Source organism: Canis lupus, chromosome 22 (assembly GCF_048164855.1).
Source record: "Canis lupus baileyi chromosome 22, mCanLup2.hap1, whole genome shotgun sequence".
Classification (NCBI taxonomy): Eukaryota; Metazoa; Chordata; class Mammalia; order Carnivora; family Canidae; genus Canis; species Canis lupus.
This window is the reverse complement of record NC_132859.1, coordinates 2,111,941-2,134,021: the sequence shown is the minus strand read 5'-3', so window position 1 is coordinate 2,134,021 and position 22,081 is coordinate 2,111,941. Positions and strand designations below refer to the sequence as shown.

At 35.1% G+C, this 22,081-nt stretch overlaps 1 protein-coding gene across 10 annotated transcripts in view; it reads left to right on the top strand.

The window, feature by feature from the left end:
• LEKR1 (leucine, glutamate and lysine rich 1) overlaps positions 1-22,081 on the top strand; it is a 170,536-nt gene that overhangs the window by 49,424 nt on the left and 99,031 nt on the right. For all 10 annotated transcript variants that reach the window (XM_072792166.1, XM_072792169.1, XM_072792168.1 and 7 more), the window contains one exon: positions 17,562-17,681. In XM_072792166.1, the coding sequence (XP_072648267.1) occupies positions 17,562-17,681 (120 nt within the window). The remainder of the gene's footprint in view (positions 1-17,561; positions 17,682-22,081) is intronic.

The window sequence follows — 22,081 nt, the reverse complement described above, 5'->3', positions numbered from 1 at the left end:
TCAGTTTACCCACAGCAATCCAAATTAGTATCTAAATGATAGAATATTTTATAAGTGCTCAGTTTAAATTCATGCAAGTACATATTACTAATAAAACCAGGACAACAAACTATTGTTTTTTTAATACTTTATGGATTAGCTTAGTAATCCCCCAAACCTAATATTACAATTTTTGATTATTCCTAAATATAAGCAGTTCAAATTTAAATATTTTTTCTGAAGTTTAAAAGCAGGTATTATGTTAATATTTCTATCATAAATAATGCAGACAAACTTCAACTCAGCCTTCTGTTCCAACTATCAGAAATTCCCTGGCTAATGTATTTGGAATCAATTGTAATTTAGCATTATATTTGCCAGGCAACCCTGAGGCCTGTGCTGTTAACTGAGATCAGCATTTGAGATTACCACAAATTAACGCTCTTGCCAGCATTACTTTGACAGAAGGGTAAACGAGAAGCAGCAGCAACTGGGGTATAAGCAGTTATTTTCTAAAAGCCATGCTTCTTTTTAACAGTCCTTTTTATCAGAGAGGACTGCAGTATTTATGGGAGGCCAGTAAGCATATTTCTGTTTGTTTACACTATTACACTCCAGGAGAATTTTAATTCGGGGAAATACAATCCAAGACTACTTAAGGGTAGGAAAAAAGTATATACATTTGCCTTTTTGAGGTTACAGGATTACATACTTAATAAATTATTAGTACTACCTAGTACTGTCTAGTTTCTAGACAGAATGGAACAATGAAGGAATTATCAAACTTTTTAATCTAAATAAAGGAAGGAAAAGCTTAAAGGGATAGTAAGGGAGAAGCATAAGGTGATTGTTTCATGATATGCCACTTAAGATTAGGAGGTGTCGGTGAGGATCACCTGAGGGGCCTGGTTATTATCGCAGAGAACAGTTAGATAAGTGGTATTTGTCACCTTCTCGAACTCAACTGAGTTTGGCTCAATTTCTTAAGACAAATATATAGCTTTCTAGAAGGGACTGGGAACTAGAATTACACTTATCCATTGGCTTTATCAGGTGCTAAGGAAAACAGCCTCAGCACAGGTATAGTCTTCCACTACCACCAGCCCCCAAAATCCCTGCCACACACACACCCGCCTTGAGCCTTGAGTTTCTAAGGTTGAGGTATCTGGATAAGTAGTTAACAAGAGAAGTTCACGGCAAAGTACTAATAACTTGCCCCAACAGATAGTAGGGCTCATGTTTATACATCTAGAAGTCTAACCACTCAGTTAGACATAATTAGAGAAAACTGAATTGCAAGATTGTGGTCCTGGGTTGGCAAGAGAATATTAAAGATCTGGTGTTAGGTGGGTTTACCAATAGAAGACAGGATTATAGGAAAGCGAGATACAAGCCTATTTATTAAAGGAGGATAAGGGAATCAGCAATGAGAGTGAATGAGTGTGGAGAGATGGACAGGGTTGTTGAACTTAGGTCTGAAGTCAGAATTGGTCCTAATAAGCAAGGGAGAGGGGAGGAGAAGGGAAAAAGCATGAGGATGGGGGAGGGTTGAGCTGAGTCTCTAAGTGGGGAAATCATAAATCATATGGCATTAGCTGTGATCATGGTAAACTAAGTGTTAATTGATCTTATCAATCAACAGGAACTTGTAGAAGTTGAGCTTTATAGAAGAGACAAGATTCTGGAGAGGATAGACTGGAGAGGAGGGGGAGATTCAATGAAACAAATGTTCCTATGTCTCAGTAGCAATTTCTCAGAGCTATCTTTCTAAAATGTCCATCTGACTCCTGCTTCAAATCCTCTAGGGGCCCCATGGCACTGAGAGAAAAGTGCAAATTTCATAGCATGGTTCACATTGATCTTCAGTTTGCCTTCAATTCTTGTCACTCCATGTGAACCACTAAGAATTAACCGGAATATACCATCTTCTCTAAAACTTCTGTGCTTTGGCTAATGCCCTTCTGGAACTCCTTACTTGTTTTGACTTCCCCTGCTTCATACTGACTCTAACTCATCCTTTACCATTCAGCTTCCTTGATTGACCTCCTGGGCTCACATAAAATTCTGTACACGCCTGCTGTTACAGTACTTCACCTTTAGTGCTGGTTGATCAACCAACCAGTTTTCTGCATTAACTGAAGTTCTTTGATGAATGAATAAATGCATGACACAGATGAGACCCTGAGTGGAGAGGATTATTGCTACGATTTAGTCCAGTTTGATGGTTAGCTTGTTTGAAGTGCCTCAGGCCTACTAACAATAGCTTCCTGTTTGCAGTGAAGGAGCCATCCAAAAACTTGCAAGGATCTTCCTTAGCTGGCCTCTGTTTCTCAGTAGAGCCCTTTGTAGGTTACTGGAGCCTTGTAAGGTCAGGATATATAGGAGAATTTCTGCTATTGAGGGCTTCAGGAATTCTAATTATGCCTTTGCTGTCATGGGAGGTATTAGGTTCTATGTTTTGGAGAGTGGAGAAATCTAAAAGAAATAATGTAGTTTCTGTCTTTAAGACCCTGTGGAGGAATGACATTGGGAAGACCTTCCCTAGCTGTAATTTTTATCATGGCTCTTAAAGTCCATGGTGTGGGCTATTTAGCAAATATCTGATAGGTCAGACTCTGCTTTGTTTAACATTTTGGTAAGTTGTGAGTATAAGAAAACTCTGTTCTCATTAGCTCCCCTCATGTGTCTTTTGGATTGGCTTTACTGATCTTTAACAAGAAAAATATTAAACTTCACCAAAATGATAGGAACAGCATCTTTAGGTATGGTACTATCAGTCTTCTCCCATAGTCAAACTGTCTGGGCCTGGAGTAGAAAAACTGGTTGGAGGGTGGTTAACAACTACCCCTTCTAACTACCCTGTCCTTTATGCAAAGGATGGGGTACATTGGCCTGTCCAAGGAGTCTTCCGAGTTGAAAGCAGTGGGCCAAGGGTGAATTTAGATGGGCAGAAGTAAAAAGTCAGGAGCTGAAAACCAGTTTGATGATCAAGCAAGTTTGTAGGGATGAGTGGGAGACAACCTCTAAAATGGTGTGTATGAGAAAGAAGTCTTTGATGGAGCAGACTCCATCCTAGGTAAAGGTCCCCATAAAGTAAGCAGCTCATTTGGCCAGATAGAGCCTCTGCAAGACTCACTAGAAAAAGAAGAACCTCTATTATTGGGATTACCCGCTATTGGCTCAAATTTCTGCCTTTTGCAGATATGTTCTGATACCTTATTGGAATGAACACCACTTTAAATAAAAGTAATCACATAGAATGATGATAAAATTAATACTAAAAATAGCACATTGGTCCCCCAGGTGTGTTCCAAGGGATTCCTAAGAGGTGTCATTGAAAAAGTATCCTATGGCCAAATCTTAAGTTTGGAACATACTCCACAGCTATCTTTTGGTGATTCACTTTACATATTGGCATAGTAAAAGCCCTGTTGTTTGCAATTTTCAGTTTACTTTGAAACCATTTTTGGAGTTTACTGGGGGCTTACTATAGAACTTTGACAACGTTTAAACACAATAAAACGTTTGATATGGCAAAGAGACTGCTAAAATCAGGCAAAAATCCCTTGATTCAAACCAAAGGGAAATTGAGAAGCTGGAGCTAGGATTCCCCAAAAGGTTTAAATGAGAAAATACCTGTAATGTATCTTGCATTGGGCCTTTTGTGGTTTGTGCTGGGTCATTTGTTGCTGCTGCTGTTACTGTTTTTGTTGTTTAATGGGAAAGGATATGGCAAAAGCTTATTCTTGACAGCTGTGTGAGAGACAAGTTGCTGTCAGTAGGGTAGATGCCAGCTAATCTTTCAACTAGGGTCCACTGCAACTTTGAAGCAAACAGTCATGATTTCTCTTTGCCTTCAAGTTTTAATATCTTGGTAATTGTCAGTATAAATTCTGATTGTTCTCTATGGTTTTACCATTCTCTTTCTCTTTCGATCTCTCCCTCCGCCTCTTTTCTTTCTCTCTGTATTTTATATATATATATATATATATATATATATATATATATATATATATAATGCAAAATAAAAATAAAATTCATTTCATCTCAAGAATTCCTCAAGTGAATGGCAGGCAACCACCTTGGGTCATTTTCAAAGAAAAAATATTTGAAGTAGCAAAAGCCTCATTCAGATGGAGTTTAAAATGGCTTATAAAAACATCTAAAATCCCACTGAATTTTTGGAATTATAATTTAGAATTTAGAATGGCAAACTTAAATGCAGGTATCCCAAATAGTGACTGAAATAGGCTGAGTGTGAACTATAGTAAACTGGAAACTGTGGCTCATTAAAGAGGAGGCAGCTGGTCCACAAGATTGTTTTTGGGAGGAATGTGGGCCCATTGTTTCTGAATTATTTGATTTTTGAAAGAAAAGTAGGGAATTTGGATCTTTATGTAAAATTTCTGAAATTTTAAATAGTGGTACCCATGGAAAGTCAAGCCAAATAAGGCATGTTCAGGCACTGGTTTGCAACTTCAGAATTGGGCAAATGTAAGACTGCATGTGGCACAACCCGGACAATTCTTCATACCAGCTCAGCTCTGGGTTCTGTTTGTCCTTGAACCCTCTTCAAAGAAATTGTATAACGATTCTTACCCAACCCTATAAATGAGGTGTTCTTTGTGACCCTGATAAATATCTGCTTTAAATTAATTTGAGACCACAGTACCATTATGTGATGTTCTACAAAAGTCATGTTACATTTCCTAATGGCATTGCAATTAGAAAACTTGCAGCGTTAAGGCTATAGAATTTAAATTAGAAAGTATTTAGTCAAATACTGATAGAAAAACTGGCCAAAAAAAAAATAGGTTTGTTAACTATAAGAATATTTGAGTATTATATTTTTGTTTTATTTAACAATTTGTATTGGAGAATATTTCATAATTTTATTTCCTCAGAATATGGCAGGCAGTAAGTTCAATTTTGAACAAATATTACTACATTTATTTTCCTTATCCTCCTTGAATAGTAAAATGAAGTACATGTAATATCTTGTCAAAAAGGTTCTTTGGCATTTTTATTCTTTTTATTTTCCAAAAGCAGATGCTCAACCACTGAGCCATCCAGGTGTCCCAATTTGGGCATTTTAAAATGTCACTACAGTATTAATGAAAATCTTTGAATGATCTTTCATTTGAAAGTAACCATAACAACTTTTTTTCTTGATTGTTCAATATTTTGAGAAGAAAATAAAAACTTCACAAATCACAATTTTTTTAAAGATTTTATTTATTTATTTATTCATGAGAGATACACAGAGAGAGAGAGAGAGAGAGAGAGAGAGAGAGGCAGAGACACAGGCAGAGAGAGAAGCAGGCTCCGTGCAGGGAGCCCAACGTGGGACTTGATCCTAGGTCTCCAGTATCAGGCCCTGGGCTGAAGGCGGCGCTAAACCACTGAACCACCTGGACTGCCTACAAATCACATTTTAAAAAGTATATCTTAATGGGAAAAAGAGATTTAGAAGCTGTTTCAAAAGTTATTTTTTCTCTAAGAATTTTAACAAAAGTTAAAAAAAATAATCTAGTATAGCTATTTTATTATTATAGGGTGAAAAATACATGATTTTTATTATACATGTATTTTACCTAAAGAGAAAAACATATACCTAAATGTCCCTGAGGAGCTCTTGAACAGTATGTAAGACTGTACTAAAATTGGGTTTTTAGAAATTATTATATACGTCATAACCACCAAGAGTTAAAAAACAGAGGCAAGGTCAGCTGTGCAGCCAGCCCCTTACACAGGGAAGCTGTGTGTTCCTATTTTGGAGAACAATGGCTTTTGTCCCTTTATTTAAGGTGCTAGCACTTTCACAGAGATCAACTTTTCACTAATAGCAGTCTTCAGAAAGCAAGTCATATTCCCTGTTAACATATGGAATGGTATCTAGCTTATATTTATAAAAATTTTCATAGAGAAAGGGCTGAATTACTTTGGTTATTTATAGCTTTTTTTTTTTTAAAGATTTTATTTATTTATTCATGATAGTTACACAGAGAGAGACAGAGAGGCAGAGACACAAGCAGGCTCCATGCAGGGAGCCCAACGTGGGATTCGATCCCAGGTCTCCAGGATTGCGCCCCGGGCCAAAGGCAGGCGCCAAACTGCTGCGCCACCTAGGGATCCCAGTTATTTATAGTTTAAAAAAACAGTTATATATCAATCAGATTGATATCCTGATTTGTAAAAATCTAACACCATAATTTCTGTATTATTACACACCTACTATAAAATTATTTTTAGTAACTAAAATTGCATTGAATAAATCAATTGATCATTTTCTTACTGAACATTTGTATTACTCTCAGATTTTTGCTACTGTAAATTACTATGGTGCTTGGCTTTCTTCAAGGCCAAAACAAACAAAAAGGTATTCTGTAGTTAGATCTTTTTCCTCAGTTTAGATCCCAGCAGTAGAATTCCTGAGTCAAAGAACATGAATATTTTAAGCTTCTTAATCCATAGTTTCCAAATGCATTACAAAAAGAGACCATAAAAATTTTATACTCTGACAAATGATGTAGGAAAATGCTGTTTCATTGTAATTTGCCAATATTGGATTGGATATTCATTTTTGTAAATCTTTGTTACTTTATTAGGTTAAAATATTTGAATATTTAATTTAATCTTTAATCTTTATAAATTTTATAAATAAAATATTTTATAATTCATTTTATAAATCAAATATTTTAAAATATTAATATTTAACATTAATATTAATTTAATATTTAATTTAATATGAAATATTAAAATAAAATATTATTTACAATACTCATGATACAGAAGCAACCCAGGTGTCTGTTGAATAGACAGAGGGATAAAGAAGATTTGGCGTGTGTGTGTGTGTGTGTGTGTATGTGTTTGTGTAATGGACTATCATGCAGCCATAAAAAGAAAGATCTTGCCATTTATGACAACATGGATGGACCTAGAGGTATTATGCTAAGTGAAATCAATCATGTAGAGAAAAACACCATTTGATTTTACTTATATATGGAATCTAAAAAACAAATGAACAAAGAAACTAACAAAAACCAGACTTAAATACAGAGAACAAATGTGGTTGCCAGAGGGGAGACGAGTAGGGTGGTGGATGAAATAGATAAAGAGGATGAAGAATTATAGAGTTCCAATTATAAAATCAATAACTCACAGAGATGAAATGTACAGCATAGGGAATATAGCCAATAATATTGTAGTAGTGTTGTATGATGACAGATGGTGACTATGCTTATAGTGGTGAGCACTGAGTTATCCATATAGGATTGTTGAATCAATATGTTGTGTACTGAAACTAATAATTAACATTGCGTGTTAATTATATTTCATGAAATTATATTTCACTGAAAAGAAAAGTCGAAGCCCCCAAGGAACTGAGGACAGGCAGTTTATGGCAAAAATCATAGATTTGGAGGAGTGTAAGAGAATAATTTTTTTTCCTGTACTAGAAGAGATAAAGGCCCTGTAAATTGAGGAAGTGAGAAAAAAGTCAGTGGACAAGAGACAGATTAGGCACTGGTTAGTGTCCCAGAAAAGGAGAGGGCTTGATAGAATCCTCAAGTTAGTCTGAAGTTCTAAAAGCAAAGGGACCTGTGCTCACTTCCCCTTGGTAACTCTGAGGGGAAACCAGACCCCATGGGGAAGTCCCAACTTCCAGACAGCACAAAGCGTATTGGTTCAAGTGGGTTCTGCTGTCAGGGAGAAACCCTACAATGAGGGATTTGTACACGTGGAAATTTACATATATATGTTATACACAGATATATAATATAATTGTTACAATTGTGATTAACAATCATAAATGTTTCAAGTTCCATTCCTCTGAATTTTGGTGGTATGCATTTTTTTTTTTTTAGTTTTTTTACTCAGAATATTGCTTTTCTCCAAACTGCCTATTTATTGTCATGAGCTTATTTCGTGAAATGTCTTCTATTTTTAAGGACTAGTAGAAAGCATTGAAACTTCAAACTAACCTTAGAAGTTAATTTTAAGTTTGTCGTATGATAGACCCCGAGCCATACACTATTAGTTAAGACTCTTAATTTTAAGTGACTAAAATCTAGCTTGAACTAGCTTAGGCAAAAAGTATTTAATGGATCACAGATTTCAAGGAAAAAAATTGAATCTTGGAAGAGCCTAGGAAGCTAGGCGTCGGGATAACCGGAACAAAGGACATGACCACCCAAGGGTTTCCTCTTGTCTTTCATCTCTGCTTTTCTTTGCACACTGGCTTTATGCTCTTAAACTGCAGATTTATGTTTCTCCTTTCAGAAGGAAAAGCAGGTGCCCACAATGCGCCTAAGTTTTAGTTCTTATATCTACTGCCACCTGAGGGGGATTGCCTGCTGTTTTCTCTAGTGCAAGGGGGAAAAAATCCTAGAGAAGGGCTTGGGGGAGGTGTTTCATCCACTTAGCCAGTGGAGTTGAGTCCTAGAGCATGGAAGCTTCTGTGACAGTCATATGAATGGTTGGAGCTCAAGAGTAGAGTGGGAAAAAAGAATTCCTTGCATAAAGTATTGATGATTCCACAGAAAAGGAATCCTATTTAAGTGGACAAAACAATAGCTAACCATTACATGATAAACAGAATATGCAGGAATTTTATATGCATTTCCGTCCTTTAGAGTTAATTAAAAAAAAAAAAAAAGAATATTTATCAATGCCTGCGGTTACCAAAACTGGGACAGAACAATTAGGGAAGTAAGAATGATAAGTTCTTGCACTAAAGAATAAATAATGTAATTACTGAGAGTACCTTAAAATGATGGTAGTGATATTTAAAAGTGTTTTACATAAACTGTGATTTTATTAAGAGCATTTTAAAATGGTGGAAATTTCCGTTTTTCTCCAAATTGTCTTCTATCCCCTTACCTTCAAGGAAAATACAGTGAAACATTTTACCTGCGTTTTGTGAAGATATACATCAAGCCTACAAAACAAAATTATGTGTTTGGTTATTTATTAAGTCAGGATTAAGACTTTTAACCTCTGTTTCTGTACTAGTAAAGCTTAAGAGTGTCATACTTAGTCAAAGGAAGATCTATTTAATAGACTCTCTACATATTAAAGAGGCCGGGAGATTTTTTGATTACTGAGTCAGTTTCATTGCTGGTAGTCAGTCTGTCTGAATTTTCTATTTCTTTCTGCTTCTCTTTTGAGAGGTTATATGTTTCTAGGTATTTATCCACTTAAAAATATTAATAAATAAAGAGACCAAGGGAGAAATCAAAGACTGAATAAAGCTCAAATGGGATTAGTTAAATGAAGTTAATTTAAAAAGCACTGTTGACTAATTCCAATGCAAGGTACCTTTCTCTCTCTTTGTTGGGAGAACGTGGAGAGAGAGGCAGAGGGAAGAGGAGAGGGGAGGGAACAAATATGACTGTGTGATATCAATGTCAAGACAACACCTTATTAGGCTTTTGAAACCTCTGTCCTTTAGCAAAGGTAAATATTCCTGATCCTTACCTCAATAGGGCAATCACTCTTTAGAAGGAGCCAAGCTATTAAGGAGTACATTTGTTATCAATATACTGAAAGTACGTTGATAATTTACACAATAATGACTGGGATAAAACAATTACCTCAGAAAAGGATATGTTTTAGTAACTAAGCCAGAACTTTTGTAAGAAGATATAAGTAGGTGTCATAATAATTTTGTAAATAAAAGCAATAGGAGATCACTCAAGGGGAAATTATGTGTTTGCATTTACAAATAGTTTTATTTATTTTTAAAATATTTATTTATTTATTTATTTATTTATTTATTTATTTATTTATTTATGAGAGAGAGAGAGCACGCACGCACTCGAAGGGGTGAGGTGAGGATAGGGAGAGGGAAAGAATCTCTAGCAGACTCTGTGCTGAGCCTGGAGATTGTGGGCCTCTATCCCATATCCCTGAGATCATGACCTGAGCCAAAATCAAGAGTCAACTGACTAAGCCACCCCAGCACCCATAAATAATTTCGTTTTAAATATTGCCACTGTTCTGTGCAATTGGATGTTAGTGACATTTTTGGTCTTGGGCATTCTCTAGTTGAAATTTTTGAAGTTGCCATACTCATGATAATAGGTAAAGAAGTTTGGTTTCTGTCTCCAGAGTTTCACAAAGTGCTTAATGACTTTTCTCTGCAAAGTAAGAATTCTTTCTGGTTTTATTGAATCCTAAGTGAGTATCTACCTCCATACTTGGGCTCCTCACCCCATACTCCCTACTTTCTCGAAAGGCAATTTAATTTCCTGGATGCATTTAGTCAGTGGTTAATTCCAGAGGAGCAGTTACAGAAGCCACTTTTTGTAATTGGCAGCTATTTGCATGTCCATTTCTGAAATCCATTTCCCAACAACTCCTGAAGTACTCTCTTGTTTTGACTGCTTTGTTGCAGTCCTAATTTTTCCCTTGATAATTAGATGCCTTTGCCTCTCAGATCTCGGTAGGATATAATCCTGAAAATCCCCCACCTCGTTTCTTTAGACCTCAAGCTTCCACCTGTCATCTTAGATTGCTGCAAAACCAGTTTGAGGGAAAGACTAAAAATAAAGGAATCCTTAGATCCAGGAGCTTGGCATAAAAGAATATAGTTTACAGGTGGTAAAATCCCCAATGATGTGATTAGCTTTCTTGTGTTTTCTAAAGTTCTTGATTATAGAGTGGAGGGAAGTTAAAAGGGTGTTTTAAAGTTATTTTCCTTTAGAATATCTTCAATATAAGTAATATTAATAGATGATCCAAATGGAAATGATTAAGAGACTATATACAATTCCTTTCCCAAATTTGTTTTACAACTCTGTGATTCTCACAAAACTCATTTTAGTCAAGTCAGCTAAGGGAAAATCTGGGAAATAGATAAAGGTAATAAATGAGTTGTTCTCATGGGTACATTGGCAAGAGGTTTATAATACAAGTCATCCAACTTCCAGCACAGGACTCTCTATGCTGGAACATGCTGTTAGTGCCCACTATTTTCAGGAACACCCTCTCACTAGACAACAACGTGTCCTCACATCAACGTAGTAGTCAACTTTAATGCAGAGTTATGGCCCTTAGAGAAAATGTGTGCTTGCACAATGCATACTTTGTTACAATATTATGTGAATTGTTTATTTTATAAAATTGATATATACCGTAAGAGTGAACATTAGTGCCTTTCCAGGCATGGCATTTTAAACCATATCAGTTTGATTTGAAAGAAGTGAAGTTAACTTTCATAGTCAGAACAGCGTGAAGTCATGTGGCCTGACTTCTCAGGGAGCATTGTTGGAGGGCCTGAGATGCTATTTATATGTAACATTCATTTAGGAAATATATTAAAAGTAAACTTGGAAAGTGTCTTAATGTGTACGTTTTTTTAAATTAGAAAAAGGAAAATGTTTTGTAAAAATACAAGCTTAGAATTCTTTTCTGAGTAAGTCTTAATAGTTGGAGTGGGCTTTAATTAAGGAATGTATATTAAATTAAGTTTTCTTATAATATTTCTGGATTTTTCCATATTCATCAGTCTTGGTATGCTTATATATACATAATAAGCTGTCTAAGGTATTTTAAAAAGGTGTTTATTTAAATTCTATTTTATTTTTATAAATTTTTATTGAAGTATAATATAGAGAAAATGCATAAATATACATGTACAGCTAAATTAAATTTCACAAAGTGAATTTTTCATGTAATCAGCACCCAGATCATGAAACAGAGCATTATATCCTTTCAGAAGCTTTCTTTACCTCTTTTACTATCACTCAAAGGAATTTACTATCTTGATTTGTAACACTGTAGATTAATTTTGCCTTTTTTACACTTTATGTAAATGGAATCATGTAGTGTATATTCTTTGTCTGGTTTCCTTCACTCAGTGTTAGGTTTGTGAAATGCATCTCTGCTGTAGTAGCTGCTGTTCAGTTTTCTATGGTATGAATATACCACAGTAGATTTATCTGCTCCACTGTGGTTTGGCATTGGGCTGTTTTTGATTGAAGGCTATTATAATCACTGGTGCCATGAGCATTCATGTGCGTGTTTTTGGTGGATATATAAGCACATTTTTGTTGGGTTTGTACTAGGTGTGGAAATTCTGGATGATGGCCTTATACATATGGCCAGGTTTATAGATCCAACTATTTATTCAAAGTAGTTGTATTAATTTACATTCCCACTAGGAGCTGTTGAAAGCTTTTATTGATCTTAAATTACAGATTTTTCTTTTTCCTCCATTATTAGTCTTGGTATTCTTTCTGTGCCAGGACATAGAGATCTATTTTATTCTTTTTTTATTTTTTGTACAGTATTGTATGGGAATGTAGGTTATTTAATGTTCCTCTGGTATTGACCAGGAAGGTTGTTCCCTTTTCTGCTATTAAAAATATTGTATGACCTCCAAAATTTAAAATGCGCCCACCTTTTTACACAATTTATACTACAGATGTTTGACATATACAATTTTTTCATTATATATGTACATGTAATTTTTCAACTTCTTATTTTGAAATAACTTGGATTTGTAGAAAGTTGCAAAAATAGCACAGTTTCCATATGCCTAGCTTCCCCTAATGTTAATACCTTACATAACTATTGTACAACTATAAAACCTGAGAAATTAACATTGGTGCTATACTATTAACTAACCTACAGACTTTATTTAATTACATCAATTTTGCACTAGCATCTTTTTTTTCCAGTCCAGGATTCAATCTAGACTCACACATTTCCTTTAGAGCTCATACTGTCTTAGTCTTCCTTGGTCTGTGACAGTTCCTTAATCTTTGCCTTTCATGACCCAAGACTTGTCAAGGGTACTTTTCAGTTATTTTGTAGAATGTGTCACAATTTGGATTATCTGATGTTTACCATAATTATATTGAGATTATTCATTTTTGGGGAACTATACCACAGAAGCAATGTGCCCTTCTCCGTGTATCATGTGGGAGTGTATATGCTGTCATTATGTCTTCTTACAGGTGATAATAACCTTGATCACTTGGTTAAGGTGGTGTTTCCCACATTCCTCCACTGTAAAATTATTATTTTTCCCTTTGCAATTAATACATACCTTGGAGTAAATACTTCCCTTATTCCTTCTACATTTATTAATTGGAATTTCTTTGTGAGGGAAGGACTGTACTATTTATTTATCTATTCAGTTACTTAATAACATCAGTGTGGAATCATTCACTTTTATTTTGTGGGTTATACTCAAATACTATAGTTATTTATTTCTAAACTGTTCCAGTTTTGGCTATTAGGTTTATTAGGAGGTTTCAGGTGACACCTGTTCCCTTTCAAATGTCCTGTCTTTCTTGAGCTCTTCCTTACTTTCTGGCACCAAAAATGTTCTAGGCTCATCTTAGATTTTCCCTCTTCCACCCTGGAATCAACCAATTCTCTAAGATACCTTGGTTTCCTTTATGAGAAAATGGTATTTAGAAACCAAGATGTGAGAATTGGATGTGCTCATTGCTACTGGGGTAGGTACCCTTGTTTCTGAGCATTGATTTTTGTCATTTATACCTTTCTCTTGGATCATGACATTCAGAATACCCATTTTATTTAATAAATGCATTTAATAAGTACATTAATGTTTGCTATATAGTGTTTCCATTGTTTCTAAATAGTTTATAGTTTTTATTTTTATTTCGTCTTTGACCCATAGTTTGTTAGATGTATGTTTAAGTTTCCATGTATGTAGATTTTTTAATTGAATTTTTGTTGTAAATGTTTCATGTAATTTTACTGTAGGCAGTGAATGCACACATGTGATCTTTTTAAGAAGGTATTAAAATTTTAATTGTGGCTGGTTACATGGTCAATTTTTGTGATTATACCATGTGTCTGAAAGAATGATTATTAGATTTAACCTCCAATTATATCCATACATCAAGTTTGTTAATTATGTGACTTAAATCCTCAATATCTCTACTATTTTTCATGTCATTGTAACCATTCCATTTCTGTGAAAAATTTGTCAATACCTCCCCTTATGATTAGTAATTTGTCTCATTGGATTTTTAACATTTCTTTGTTTTGAAGCCATGTTTTGGGTATGTAAAAGTTCATGATTATTATTTTTCTTGATAGATTGGGATTTTTATCAAAACTAAAGGGTTTTTCTATTTACTGTCTTGCTAGTTATTAATATTAATATTAATGTATATCTTTTTATCATTTTTAAAGCATCTGTCTGGCATATATTTTTCTAACCTTTTATTTTCTACATTTATGTTAACTTATTTTTTTTAGATGTGATTCCTGAAAACATTTGGCTGATTTTTTTTCTCTTAGTATGCCAAGAGAAATACTTGTCAGGGTACAAAGTAAGGCTGAAAATAGGAGAATTTATTTAAAAATTTAATTTTATTTTTTTAAAAAGATTTTATTTATTTACGAGAGACATGGAGAGAGAGATAGAGAGAGGCAGAGGGAGAAGCATGTTCCATGCAGGGAGCCCGATGTGGGACTCGATCCCGGGACTCCGGGATCACGCCCTGAGCTGAAGGCAGATAGATGCTCAACCACTGAGCCACCCAGGCATCCCAATTAAAAATATTTTAAAAGTGCATTTAAGCTTTCAGAACCTCTGTACCACTCTTCCTCCCTAAAGGCTTTTTAGTACTTTGTCCTGACTCTGGCAAATGGCATAAGAACTATCAAAATAACTAGTTCCCCACATCATCTCCCCACTGTTGAAGCCCATCATTTAACAATTCCAACACATACCATGGAAGCTTAAAGACAGCATTTCAGTGCCTCATTTGTTAGGTTTTTTTAAAAGAGAAAATAGTATAATATCTATTAATGCATATTCGAAAATCACCATGTTTTTTGTCATATGTGTTTCATCTGTTCCCCTTTTCTTTGTTTGTTAAAGTAATTTAAGGAAAATCCAAGACTGCATGCTATTTTCATCCTTATTTATTTCAGTGTGATGACCATTTTCTTATATAACAGCAGTATCATTATCCCCAGATTAGCAACAGTTCCTCGTTATTTTCTAATTCCCAGTTCATAATCAAATTTCATTAATATTAAAAAAATTTTAGTTTATTTATTTGAATCTGGGTCTATACAAGGTCCACATGTCACTTTTGTTGCTTCTCTTTTATCTCAAAGAGCACCTTGCTCTTTTCTCCCTTTGTCATTATTGTGGAAATTGGACCAATTGTCCTCATTTGTAAATATGAATAGACAACAAAGGATCTCCAGACTTGTAAGGGAGGCTTCAAATATGAAAGACAAAAAGCAAAACATAGAAAAAAATTTTAACACCCAGAAGAAACAGAAGCATTATAGTAAGCTCAAGAAAACTTTCAAACACACTGTTATTGATACCAAAATTATCAAAAGTATAAGAGAAAAAATTATATCCATGAAATAAGAACAAAGGCTAGTAGAAAAGGGACCTAGTGAAGAATAAGAAAGAATTCTTGATAATTAAAGTATGATAGCAGAAATTAAAATTTTTATAGGCAGGATGGAAGATAATGAAACTAAAAATATCCAAGGTAGTAAGATGACCAAAAAATATTAAGAAAATTAGATCTCTCCAGAAGGTCCCACATCAGATAGAAACATGTTCCAGAAAGGAAAGAAAATGGAGAGGAAGGACTCATTCTCCCTAGGGTAGAATTCCTGGAACTAAAGAACGTCAGTTTCTAAAACAAATACTCATCAAGTGCCCAGCATGGAAAATGACAAAAGATTGACAGGATAATATATTGTGATGAAATCTAAAAATAGTAAGTGAAAAGAGAAAAAATTTAAAGCTTCTGAGCCAAGACAGGGGGAGAATGGGGAGAACATACCCTGTGTTGTACAAAGAAGTAGGAATTAGAGCAGCTTTGGACTTTGCAGAAATAGCACTGGAAGTTAAGAAACAGGAACAGTGCCCTAATTTTTGAATGAAGAATATTTTTTTTCATCTGTGATCCTATATTCAGCTAAACTGTCCAGTCTGAGATACAATAAAGACATTTTCAGATGTTCATGTTCTCAGATTTACCTCCCATGCACAAAAAGCTCCTGGAAGATCAATTCCACCAAAAGGAGTGCACCAAGAAGGAAGAAGACTTTAGAGCCAGGATAGAAGAAAGCTGAGGATATAATTTCATATCCCTGAAATGATATGAAAAGGAAGACCCAGGGTGACAGTTGTATAGTCAATCGAGAGAATACTCAGACTGGAGCCGGGGAATAGAGAGCTCTGGAAAGGATGTTTCCTGGGAAAGAAGTGATATGGAAGAGTTTTCCGCTGTGTGTGAAGGTGTTGAGAAAGAAGAATTACACCTCTGTCAGATTTGGAAGATGTATCAGTGATAGGCACACAGAAAACTAAGAGAAGGAGGTTTTGTTTGTTTGTTTGTTTTTAAATCCAGGGACAGCAAAAAGTTGTACAAGAAATGTGATCTTATCATAACATGTGGCTCACTAGTGAAAAATAATATAAATACTGAATTAAAAGATTGATTTAACTAAAGAGCAAGACAGGGAATGCAGTGTGTTTGTATGCGTGTATAAGAGTCTGGGTATGTGTAGGAGGGTCAGTTCTTATTAGGATTGTGATAGAGGCTGCTAGCTACCTACCCTAACATCATTCTCCCTTCTTCCTTAGTAATAGAACTATGGATATATCTGGGAGCTCATCTTTCCGGTTAAAGACTACATTTCCCAGCTTTACTTGGAGTAGTGTCTAAGTTCCGCAGGAGTAGTTAGTGATACTTCCAAGAAGTCTCCTTAAGAGAGACAGAGTGAGCTATTATTTTCTTCTCACTGCTAGTCTGGAATGGGAAAAGAGTTGCTGGGGTTTCTGCCATTATCACGGTCAATGAAAATAAAGGGTATGGAACAAAGGTGGTAGACCAGAAAGTTGGAAGGATCCTGGGGCCCTGATGAATCTATAAAGCTATTATATCAGCATTGGATTGGCTAACAGTACATTTGTTTTTATATAATATGATATACTTGTATATATTTAAGTTGTCATATTTGGGACTCAGATGCAGCAGAATCAGATATTAACTGATTTGTGATTTACTAGGTAATATCTGAACTGAAATATTAAGGAATAACGATGTAAGCCTATGATTTTGTTATATAGAAGTAAAAACTAGAGGAATCAGGAGAAAAGTTGAAAGTTGTTTTGGGCAGTGGGATTTGAGGTAAAGGCAAATGATTACTATTTTCTTTAACTCAGTAATATGTGACATTTGCAATTATATATATGTATTTAATAAAAATTAAGTTGATAAAATTGATTTATTGATGTTTAGTTGCATTTTAATTAATAATTCAAGTGGCAATACTTCATTATAAAAATTTGAACAGTACAGAAGATGCAGAGTAAAAGTTACGTCTCTCTACAGGGTTCTTTGCCTTTCCTCTGCCCATCACTTCCACTCTCCTTCTCAGGGATAATAGTGTTTGATATGTGCCTCTCCATGCTTTTTCTGTATATTCACTTACCATATATAAAGATACATAATTTCTTAATATTTACGTTTATTAAATGTATATTTAAATTTTAATAAAGTTTCCTGGAAGGAATATTTAAACTTGTAATGGATGTTGTTTGTTTATATTTTTAGGATTCAAGATGTAAACATGCAGTTAAAAAGTCAACAAAATGAATTTCAGAGGGTCCAGAAAGAACTGAGTCATTTGCGATATGAATTAAAAATTAAGCAGAGACAATCACAAGTATTCAGGTAAGATTATCTTTAAAGAATTGAAAATTGTAAAGATTTAAAAAATACATTTAAGAGTAACTTTATAAACATTCAAACATATTTTAGTAATATAGTTTCTATATTCAGTGTGATGCAGAAAAGGGAAACAACTTCACTTTTTTAAAAAAATCATTATCTCAACCAAATGGTTTTAGCAATAGTATTTAAATCAGGCAAACACCTTGCTTTTATTTGCAGTACATTTAGAATGAAAGCATAGTAACCAATTCATTTTTCCCTTGACCAGTATTTCTTGGTGAATTTGATTCCCTGCCTGGTAGTCCAGTGATACAAAAGTAATAGAATAGGGTAGCTTTCTTTTAAAGATTTATTTATTTATTTGAGAGAGAGAGAGAGAGAGCGCGCGCGCATGCCTGAGTGGGGAAGGGACAGAAGAAGAGAATCTTCAAGCAGACTCCTGGCTGAGTGTGGAGCTGACATGAACCTTGTTTTCCCAACCCATGAAGTCATGACCTGAGCCGAAACCAAGAGTTGGACGCTTGAATGAATGAACCACCCAGGTGCTCCTGGAATAGGTTAACTTTCCAAATGATAGTAATGGACCTACTAAATTTAGAAATCTCCAACATAAATAAGGTTAATTCTGCTTTTATATAATCTTTGGAGGGTTTATAATACCTAAAGGTAAAACCCAATGTTCTAAAGAAACTAGGAAATTCATTTTCTTTTATAAAATTGAGATGGAATATATTGAGGATGTCAGAAACAATGATTCTTTTCAAAATTGAGTAATGTAGCTCTTAGAAAAGGAAAATAAGTTAAATGAACCTTACAAATAGACACAGTTTCTGGGTGACTTAATATGTTGAATGAATTTTTTGAATGTTAGATTTCTTTCTTTCTTTCTTTCTTTTTTTCAATTTACTAGCTGTCAGAAATATTGTTTTGTTAAAAATACTACTTGGGATAAGGATTTTTTAGTATACTATCTGGTGATCATCTCCTTTCATAAATGCTTTGTACATAACTGATGCTCAATAAATAATTTTTGGATAAAAGAGTCTACTCATAGATGATCATTTTTGTCATCAGAAATCTCTGCCCTGCCCTAGAAATCTGGTATTGAACTAGTGAAAGGGAAAATTGCACCTCTTATTTTATTTATTTTATATATTTTTAATTTTTAAAAATTAAAAATATTTTTATTAATGTTTTTGAGTAGAGACACACAATGTTACATTAGTTTCAGGTGTATGGCAGACTGTTTGACAAGTTTATATCATGCTGTGCTCACCACGAGTGTAGCTCCCAGCTGTCACCATACAACACTATTACAGTATCATTAACTATACTCCTTATGCAGCGCCTTCTCTTCTCATGACTTAGTCATCGCATAACTGAAAGCCTATGTCCCCACTTCCCTTCACCCATTTTATCTGTCCTTCATCCCCCTCCCCTCTGGTAATCATCAGGGTGTTCTTTGTATTTCTTTTTTTTTTTTTTAAGATTGTATTTATTTATTCATGAGAGACACAGAGAGAGAGGCAGAGACACAGGCAGAGGGAGAGGCAGGCTCCATGCTGGGAGCCCGATGGGAGACTCCATCCCAGGTCTCCAGGATCAGGCCCTGGGCTGAAGGCCGCGCTAAACCGCTGAGCCACCTGGGCTGCCTCGTGTTCTTTGTATTTCTAAGTCATATTCTACTTTTTGTTTATTTATTCATCTGTTTTTTTTTTCCACATGCAAGTGAAATCATATGGTATTTGTCTTTCTTAGTCTGATGTATTTCACTTAGCATAATGCCCTCTAGGACCATCCATGTCATTGCAAATGACATGATCTCATCCTTAGCTTCCATATCTTGGCTATTGTAAATAATGCTGCAGTAAACATAGGGATGCATGTATCTTTTGAATTGGTGTTCTTTTTCTTTAGGTAAATACCCAATCGTGGAATTATTGGATCATATGGTATTTCTATTTTAATTTTTTGAGGAACCTCCATAATGTTTTCCACAGTGGCTGCACCAATTTGTATTCCAGGCAACAGTGCATGAGAGCTTCTTTTTTCTCTATATCCTTGCCAACACTTGTTTTTTCCTACCTTTTTGATATTAGTCATTCTAACAGGTTTAGGGTCCTATCTCATTGTAGTTTTCATTTGCGTTTACCTGATAATTAGTGATGCTGAGCATCTTTTTGTGTTTCTTGGCCATCTCTGTGTCTTCTCTGTCTATTCAAGTCCCTTTGCCCATTTTTAATGAGATTGTGTGTGTATGTGTGTATGTATGTTGGGTTATATAAGTCCTTTATGATGTTGGATGTTAACCCCTTATTGGATATATCATTTGCAAGTATCTTCTCTCATTCAGTAGGTTCTTTTTGTTTTGTTTTGTATTGCTTTAAAGATTTTATTTATTCATGAGAGACAGTGAGGCAGAGACAGGCAGGGGGAGAAGCAGGCTCCTCACCAGGAGCCCAATGCGGGACTCCATCCCAGAACTCTGGATTCATGCCCTGAGCCAAGGACAGATGCTCAACCACTGAGCCACCCAGGCATCCCTTTATTTTTGTTTTATTGATGGTTCCCTTCACTGTGCAGAGCTTTTTATTTTGATGTAGTCCCAATAGTTTATTTTTGCTTTTGTTTCCCTTGCCTAGGAGACCTGTCTAGAAAAATGTTGCTATGGCTGATGTCAGAGAAATTACTGCCTGTGCTCTCTTCTAGGATTTTTATGGCTTCAGGTCTCATTTTTAGGTCTTTAATCCATTTTGAGTTTATTTTTGTGTGTGGTATTAAAAAGTGTTCCAGTTTCATTCTTCTACATGTAACTGTCCATTTTTTTCCTCTTCTGTTTATTGAAGAGCTATCTCTCTCCTCCCACCCTGTTGCATATTCTTGCCTTCTTTGTCATGGGTTAATTGACCAAATAATTGTGGGTTTACTTCTGTGCTTTCTGTTCTGTTGCAGTTATCTATGTATCTGTTTTTGTACCAGTACTATACTATTTTGATTACTATAGCTTTGTAGTATATCTTGAAATCTGGATTTATGATACCTCCAGCTTTTTTTTTTCCTTAATATTGATTTGGCTATTTGAGACTTTTTGATGGCTCAATGCAAATTACACATTTCTCACTTTAAATGGAAAGCTGGAAGTGGTTAAGCTTAGTGAGGAAGGCATGTCAAAAACCAAGATAGGCGTAAGTATCCAAATAATGAAAAGAGCCCAAATATCCATCAAATGATGAATAGGTAAACAAGATGTGGTGTGCATATATATATACACATAAGAGTGTATACACGAGTGAACACACACACACACACACACACACGTATACACAATAGAATATTACTCAGCCATGAAAAAGAATGAAATCTTGCCATTTGTAATGACATGGTGGAAACTAGAGTGTATTATGCTAAGTGAAATAAGTCAGTCACAGAAAGACAACTACTGTATGACTTCACTCACATGTGGAATTAAGAAACAAAAGAGATGAACATAGGGAAAAGAAAAAAGAGAAAGGGAAGCAAATCATAAGAGATTTTTAACTATAGAGAATGAACTGAAGGTTGACAGAGGCAGGTGGGTGGGGGATGGGCTAAATGGGTGATGATTATTAAGGAGGGCACTAATTATGATGCACAGTGGGTATTATATGTAAGTGATGAATCATCTAAAACCAATTTTACCGCATGTATTAACTAACTAGAACTTAATTAAAAACTTGAAGTCAGGAAACAAAAAAAAGCCAAGATATGCCAAACGCTAGACCTCTTGTGCCAAACAGTTAGTGTAGTTGTGGATGCAAAAAAAAAGAGTTCTTGAAGGATATTAAATGGACACATGAGTTTTCATATCCAATGAATACATGAGTGATAGGAAAGCAAAACAGCCTTATTGCTGATATGGAGATGGTTTTAGTGGTTTGGGAAGAATATCAAACCAGCCACAATAGTCCCTTAACCCAAAGCCTAATCTGGAATAAGGCCCCTACTCTTCACTTCTATCTATGAAGGCTGAGAAAGGGAAGATGTGGAAGAAAAGTTTGAAGCTAGCAGAGTTTCGTTCATGAGGCTTAAGGAAAGAAGCCGTCTCCATAGCAAAGGTGCAAGATGAAGTAGCAGGTGCTGATGTCGAAGCTACACAGCAAGTTTGCAGAAGATGTAGTTAAGCAAAGTAATGAAGGTGGCTACACTAAACAGCAGATTTTCAGTGTAGACAAAACAGCCTTCTATTGGGAAAAGATGCCACCTAGGACTTTCTTAGCTAGACAGGAGAAGTCAATGCCTGTTTTTAAAGCTTCAAAGGACAGGCTGGCTCCCTTGTGAGGGGCTAATGCAGCTGGCGACTTTAAGTTGAAGCCAATGTTCATTTATGATTTTTGAAAATTCGAGAACCCTTAAGAATTATG